This window comes from Geospiza fortis, unplaced genomic scaffold (genome assembly GCF_000277835.1).
Source record: "Geospiza fortis unplaced genomic scaffold, GeoFor_1.0 scaffold855, whole genome shotgun sequence".
Lineage (NCBI taxonomy): Eukaryota > Metazoa > Chordata > Aves > Passeriformes > Thraupidae > Geospiza > Geospiza fortis.
The window spans coordinates 15,682-23,359 of record NW_005054684.1 but is presented as its reverse complement, the minus strand read 5'-3'; the positions used below and the strand labels follow the sequence as shown (position 1 = coordinate 23,359).

Below are 7,678 nucleotides of genomic sequence, written 5' to 3'. Positions count from 1 at the left end.
TGGGCTGGGCTGAGCTGGGCAGGGCTGGGCTGAGCTGGGCAGGGCTGGGCAGGGCTGGGCTGGGCTGGAGCAGGGACCTGAGAGCAGCTGGAGATGGCAGCCAGCAGTGCCCTGAGCAGCTCCAGATGGGAATCACCACGGCATTCCCGAGAAAACCAAGCACCAGGAATAATCACAGCATTCCTGACAGAACCAGGCACCAGGAATCATCACAGCATTCCTGACACAACCAGGCACCAGGAATTACCACCCCTGGTTTTATTCCCAACAAAACCAGGCACCAGGACACAGCTCCAGCCTCCTCCTGCGTCCCCTGTGTCACCTGGGAAGTGCCTCCCTCAGGAACACAACCCTTCAGTCCCTGGGCTGAGCAATGAAGGCAGATCCAAGCTCCAGCTTCCCCCTGGAGCCCATGATGGATGTGCAGGGTCACAGCTGCAGGTGACACTGCTGCAGGTGACACTGCTGCAGGTGACACTGATGGGCATGCAGGGTCACAGCTGCAGGTGACATTGCTGCAGGTGACACTGATGGATGTGCAGAGTCACAGCTGCAGGTGACACCGCTGGATGTGCAGCGTCAATGACACTGCTGCAGGTGACACTGATGGATGTGCAGGGTCACAGCTGCAGGTGACACTGCTGCAGGTGACACTGATGGATGTGCAGGGTCACAGCTGCAGGTGACACTGCTGCAGGTGACACTGATGGATGTGCAGGGTCACAGCTGCAGGTGACACTGCTGCAGGTGACACTGATGGATGTGCAGGGTCACAGCTGCAGGTGACACCTGTCCAGGTCTGTCCTGAGCACGGCAAAGAAGGAAAGGAGGATGCAGAGCCATCCCCCAGGTGCTGCTGGAATTTGCCAGGAGGGATCTTCAGCCACAAAAGCCACTCCCTGAACTCCCAAAGTTCACCAGATTGAGCGTTTTTAACCAAAACCACAAAACCTTACAGCTCAAGCTGGTTCCTTTCTCCACAGCAGGTTTTCCACAGGATGGTTCTGGAACTCTCCAAATCCCACAGTTTCCATCTCAATTCAACAGCCTCAACCTTCAGTGTCTCCCCAGGCAGCCCTGAAGGAGACACCAGCCCAGGGTGTCCCAAAAGGATCAGAGCACAGCTACAGGGTCAGCCAGAGAGAGAATCCTTCCCATTTCCAACAGCAGCAAGGCTCCACAAGCTGCAGAAACACCATTTCCAACCCAATTCCAACCCTCCTAGGCAGTGACAGGCGCTGAGCTGCAGAGAAAGCTGCCACGGGGAGCTTGGAATTCAACACAGGACAGAGAAAATAAAAACCTACACAGATCCAGAGAGAGAGAAAACCCAAAATTGCAGCAGCTGGAAGGGTGGGGAAGCTGCAGGGAGTTACCTTGTGCCTGCTTGTGGGTCAGGACAGCGTCGGGCCTGGGCACCTGCCTCCTCTGCAGCTGCGTGGGGCCCACCTGGCTGGGCTTGGGCAGGGCCAGCGCGGCCACCTTGGTCTTGGGGCTGGACGTGGGGCTGCTGGACACGCTGGACAGGTCCTGCCGGGACAGACAGACACTCAGCCCACGTCTGCCTGGGGCAGCCCTGAGCACTCATTCCCCTCACCGTGAGAACCCTGGGAGTTTTAAGGCTGGAAAGACCTTCAGGATCAAGTGCCATTGTCAACAGCAGGGTCACCACCAAGCCCTGTCCCCCAGGGCCACATCCAGCTGTGCTTTGAACATCCCAGGGCTGGTGACTCCACCAGCCTGTTCCAAAGCTTCCCATGAGACAATTTTCCCAAATCTCTCATCTAAACCTCCCTTGAGGCCACATCCCCCTGGGTACCCTCTTCTCACCTCCCTCTCCCAATGCTCAGCACAGATTTGGAAGATTTAATTTCTCCAAATCTCTCATCTGGAAGATTTAATTTTCCCAAATCTCTCATCTAAACCTTTTCCTGAGGCCACATTCCCCTGGGTACCCTCTCACCTCCCTCTCCCAATGCTCAGCACAGATTTGGAAGATTTAATTTCTCCAAATCTCTCATCTGCAAGATTTAATTTTCCCAAATCTCTCATCTAAGCCTCTCCTGAGGCCACATCCCCCTGGGTACCCTCTCACCTCCCTCTCCCAACGCTCAGCACAGATTTTGGAGATTCTGGTGGCACAAAACCCCCTCTCTGCCCACCCCCAGCTGGAATCAGGCTGGGAAGAGCCCCCACCTCGGAGCCTGAGGGTGAGGCTGGCACTTTGGCTGCAGGGGAGGCGGGTCTGCTGCTCCTCTCGGGCAGCTCGAAGGACAGGTCCCTCCTGCTGCACTCACGGGGCTTCTTCTTCCTCTCAGCGTCCAGGTCGCGGGGCTCGGAGCCCGAGTGGCTCTCGGCCCGGGTCAGCACCCCTGTCAGGAAGTCTGCAATCTCATCCTGGGAATTTGGGGAGAAACACTGGGATTCAGTGCTGGGCAGGTCTCTGAGCAATGGATCTCCACAGCTCGAAGCAAGGAAATGAAGCATTCCCAAGGGGATGCAAGGGTAAGGCTCTGCGGGCTTGGAATTCTGCAGGAAATCCCCAAAAGCTCACAGAGAGAATGTAGATTTCTCAGTGAAGCTCACAAAGCACTGATTTAGGACTTGTGGGGAAAAACCACAGTGGTTTCTCCCAAAATGCTGCTGTGGCCCCGAGCAGATGTGTTGGGACACTCAAGAACCTGCTCAGGTTAAGGGGCACCCCCAGGGATCTCACACCTCCCTTCCAAACCCCCCTTAGCAAAAGATTCCCTCCAATCCAACCCATCCCTGCTGTAACCTGGGGCACTCCAGCACTGCCTCCTTCCTTTGCCTGATCCCTGTGGGTACCTGGATGCACCTGTCCACCATGCTCTGGGTCAGGCCTTCTGCCTTCTTTTTGGCTTTGCTTATCCTAGGGGAAAAAAAGAACCAAAACAGGTGGAAATCCACACTTTTCCACAAGCATTCTTCACCTGATGAGGACAAAGATCCTTTTTGCAACTCCCCAAAGCATTTTGCAAAGCCAACCTGACATTTCAGAGCTCTGCCTTCACACCCAGTGTCAGTTTAAGGTTTCTTTCTTTCCTCTCCTTTATGGATTTTCACTGCTAGAGATCCCTGACTCCTGTGATGCTCCTAAAGTTCCTCTGTGCTGCTGGGTGCAGCCCTAAATCAAGCCCAGCCCTAGGTCAGGCCCATTCCCATGCAGGTTTTTCCTGCAGTTATTCCCAACACAGACAAGTCTGGAGTATTCCCATGCAATTCCCACCTTGTTCCAACACCAGATATGGGGTTGGTATCCCCATGGTGCTGCCCAGAATTCCCAAGAGGACAGAGCCCAGCTGGCAGAGCCTCACCTGAGGTTGTCATCTGCTCCTCCCACCACCACCAAGCTGTTGTCCGCCCGGATCTTCTCCCGGAAATCCTCCATGGCCTCCACGTTGCACTGCAGGGAGTTCTGCCCGATGACGAAGAGCACCGGCGTCTTCATCTCCAGCAGGGGATCATCCACATCCTGCAACAGGGCAGGGATGGAGCTGCAAGCCTGGCATGGGGCTGAGGAGGTGCCAGGGTCGTGAGGGATTTACTGAGGCCAGAGGGAAACTCTGCTTGAGCTGCAGAAAATGGAGCCTTTCCAAAGGAATTCCACTGGCCCTGGAAGGAGCCACTTCCCAGCCTGGCTGTGTCCATCACCAGTCCCTGTCCAGTCACAGCCAAAAGGGACAAATGTGGGCTCCGTGGAAATGACACAGAAAATGAGGGACACAGGACAGGGATAATGAGGGACACAGGACAGGGATAAGGAGGGACAAAGATAACAAGGGACACAGGACAGGGATAATGAGGGACACAGGACAGGGATAAAGAGGGACACAGGACAGGGATAAAGAGGGACACAGGACAGGGATAATGGATCCAGGCCGTGGATAACAAGGGACACAGGCCATGGATAATGATGGACACAGGCCATGGATAATGATGGATCCAGGCCATGGATAATGAGGGACATGGGGCCCCCAGAAAGGAGCTCCAAAACCCCACCACGGCAGAGACAAGGCAAGAGCACTCCTCACACCAGCCATGGATCAAGAATCCCACCTGGATTGCTACAGTCCCTCCTCTGAGAGCAACAGCTCCTCCAAACAACAGTCACCCACATTCTCTCAAAAAACCAGCCAATTATCCAGGAACCATTCCACAAAACAAGCCAGGGAAGTTTAAAGACAAGCAGAGCTCTTTAACTAGCTCAATCTGGTCCTTACCCCCCTGGGGCCATCCACGGTGAGCAGTGGGAAGCCAAGGCACACGACAGCAGTGACATATTCCATCACAGAAACCTGGGCAGGGAGAGAGCAGTCAGCATTCCCAGAGCCCAGCAGGGACATTTCCCATCTCAGGGCAGCATCCCCAGAGCCCAGCAGACCCCAGGAATGAAGGCTGCTTTGCCAGGCTCCTGCCAGGCACAGAAAGACCTTAATAGCAACACCTTGGTAATTAACACAGTGATTAAATGACTCAATTTGCAAAGGGCCCACAACACAGAGGTCAAAGCCAGGCCCTGGAATGAGCACAGGGACAGAGAGAACCTCAGCAGTCACTGAAATCCAGCTCTGAGCTGAGGCTGCCAAGGGGCTCTGGGAGAATCACAGAACTCTGGAATGGTTTGGGAAGGACCTTGGAGCCCATCCCATCCCCTAGCAGGGACACCTCCCACTGTCCCAGGTGCTCCAGCCTGGCCTGGGACACTTCCCAGGATGGAGCAGCCCCAGCTGCTCTGGGAATTCCAGCCCAGCCCCTCTCCATCCTCCCAGCCAGGAATTCCTTCCCAATATCCCATTTAAATCTCCCCTTTCCAGTGGGAAGCCATTCCGTGTGTCCTGTCCCTCCATTCCCTATCCCCAGTCCCTCTCCAGCTCTCCTGGAGCCCCTTCAGGCCCTGGAATGTGCTGGAAGCTCTCCCTGGATCCTTCCCTTCTCCAGGTGACCATTCCCAGCTCTCCCTGGAGCTTTCCCTTCTCCAGGTGACCATCCCCAGCTCTCCCTGGAGCTTTCCCTTCTCCAGGTGACCATTCCCAGCTCTCCCTGGAGCTTTACCTTCTCCAGGTGACCATTCCCAGCTCTCCCTGGAGCTTTACCTTCTCCAGGTGACCATTCCCAGCTCTCCCAGCCCAGCTCCAGAGGCTCCAGCCCTGGAGCAGCTCCGTGGCCTCCTCTGGACCTGCTCTAACAGACCCACACCCCTCCTGTGCCCCCCCAGGACACAGAGCACCGGGGCACTCACGTGACAGGCCACCAAGGCACCCGTGTTCCACCCGATCAGGATGATCTGCTTGTGAGAGAAGTGGTTGTGGATCTGTGGGACACAAAGCAAAGCTGGAGAGCTGGGACAGACGCTGGGGCGATGCCCAGGGTGGCACCGGGGGCAGGGGGCACAGGGGGACCTCCTGCTGTCCCTCACCTCGGCCACCTTGCCCCTGACAGCGCCGATCATGTGCTCCAGGCACTGCAGCACCCCCACCCCGCTGCCCTTCTTCAGCAGGTGAGGGACAGGGGACATCAGGGACAGCCAGCAGGGCTGGGGACAAAGGCAAAACCAGCCAGCAGGGTTGGGGACAGCGTCAGGAACCCCACAGATCAGCCCCAAAGAGGAACCCCAGAGAGCCGGCCCCATTGAGGCAGTCCCACAGAAGAATCCCACAGATCCAGCCCCACAGAGAAACTCCACAGATCCGGCCCCATAGAGAAACCCCAGAGATCCAGCCCCACAGAGGAACCCCACAGATCCAGCCCCACAGGGGAACCCCACAGAGCCAGCCCCATAGAGGACCCCCCCAGAGCCAGCCCCACAGATCCAGCCCCACAGATCCAGCCCCACAGAGCCAGCCCCACAGAGGAACCCCACAGAGCCAGCCCCACAGACCTTTCCCAGGCAGGAGAGCTGCGACTGCCAGAAGCGGTGCCGTCGGGACGTGGGGAACAGGGAGTTGGCGGGGCCGGAGGAGGCGATGAGGATCAGGGGGGATCCGGGCAGTTTGCTCTGCAAGGTCCAACAGGAGCCTGTCAGGGACAGCAGCGCTCCCAGGAAAGGCCTCCCTGCCCCACGAGGAAGAGGGAAGGATCTTGCACAGCTCCTTCATTGATTGTTTTCCCAAGCCAAAGCTCCCTCGGGATGCTCAGGAGAATTTCTCCAACAGAAGGGACTCTCCTTTCTGAGGGACAGCTCTGGTCTCTGCTCCCTGGGACAGCGACAGGACCCAGGGAATGGCTGGAGCTGGGCCAGGGCAGGTTCATGCTGGATTCTGGGAAAGGTTCTGTCCCCAGAGGGTGCTGGGCACTGCCCAGGGAATGGGCACAGCCCTGAGGCTGCTGGAGCTCCAGGAGCCTTTGGATTTTCGGGTGTGCAGAGCTGCCAGGGTGGCATTTTGGGGTGTCTGTGCAAGGACACGTTGGATTGCTAATCCTGCTGGGTCCCTTCCATTCTCAGAGCAGGTGTAAATCTGGGGCAGAAGAGCCCAGGGAGAGGACAGAGGCAGAGCATGGGGAGACTGAAGCTGCCATGAGACCCCCACAGCCCCCAGGGCACTCACTGGTTTATTGTGGGACAGGACACCCACTGCAGGGTCCCAGGGTCTCTTGAGCAGCAGGGACAGCGCCTCAGCCCCTGCTGCTCCTGTCTTGGTCGTGGAGGAGAGCAGCATCCTGTCGATCAGCGCGGGGATCTGCAAACAGAGGCCAGGGGGGACTGAGAAAGCGCACCCAAACCACAGGACAACAATTCCAGCCTCTCCCCTCTGCCAGCTGTGACAGCCAAGCCTCCCCCTGCTTTCATCACCTTTCCCTTCAGGGTCTGCAGGGCATCCAGGTATGCAGCCAGCACGGGCAGGCTCAGGGTCTCCACCAGCGTGGTGTGGAGCCACTGGATGAGTTTGGTGTCCCAGTTGACGCTGGCCAGGGCCTGGCGCACCCTGCGGGCACATTTATCCACGGCAATCCTCCTCAGCACGGGCTCGTTGCAGGCCTGGAAGCAGGAATTCCCAAAACACAGTTCAGGGGAAGGAAGATGGAGCGTCATCCCTAGAGAACTGTCAGTGTGGGCTGCCCAAACATCTGGAGCAAAGACAACATCTGTCTGAGGAGGAGGAGGCTGAGGGGAGCCCTCAGAGCAATCCAGAACTTCCAAGGGGAAGCTCTGATCCCTGAGACAAGGACAGGACCCAGGGAATGGCTGGAGCTGGGCCAGGGCAGGCTCAGGCTGGAGTGTGGGAAAGGTTCTGTCCCAGAGGGTGCTGGGCACTGCCCAGGGAATGGGCACAGCCCTGAGGCTGCCGGAGCTCCAGGAGCCTTTGGATTTTGGGGTGTCTGTGCAGGGTTCCCAGGGTGGGATTTCGGAGTATCTGTGCAGGGCTGCCAGGGGTGGCACTGATGATCCATGTGGGTCCTTCCAGCCCAGGACATTCTATGGTCCCACAAAACCCACAAAGCCCAGAGCTGCCTGTTCCTCAAGGCCACCCCAGGGCCACAACTCCCACGCTGACCGCCCCAGGTTTTGTGGCAGAGCTGGAGCCCAGCCCCTCTCACCCCCTCGTTGGCCAGGCGGGCCAGCCTGTCCGACTGCAGCGCTTTGTGGATCTTGTTGAACAGTTTGTTCTGGGCCATGGTCCAGCCCGTCCTGCGGGGACAGACACAGCAGAGTCAC

The 7,678-nt window shown here is 57.6% G+C and overlaps 1 protein-coding gene across 1 annotated transcript in view; it reads right to left on the bottom strand.

Moving 5' to 3' along the window:
* The window catches only part of KANSL3 (KAT8 regulatory NSL complex subunit 3), a 16,296-nt gene that overhangs the window by 7,637 nt on the left and 981 nt on the right, over positions 1-7,678 (bottom strand). Inside the window, 11 exon segments of the mRNA XM_031065114.1 lie at positions 1,377-1,530; positions 2,197-2,397; positions 2,830-2,893; positions 3,339-3,496; positions 4,245-4,319; positions 5,264-5,335; positions 5,441-5,523; positions 5,884-6,019; positions 6,570-6,701; positions 6,815-7,000; positions 7,561-7,651. Coding sequence (XP_030920974.1) covers positions 1,377-1,530; positions 2,197-2,397; positions 2,830-2,893; positions 3,339-3,496; positions 4,245-4,319; positions 5,264-5,335; positions 5,441-5,523; positions 5,884-6,019; positions 6,570-6,701; positions 6,815-7,000; positions 7,561-7,651 — 1,352 coding nt within the window.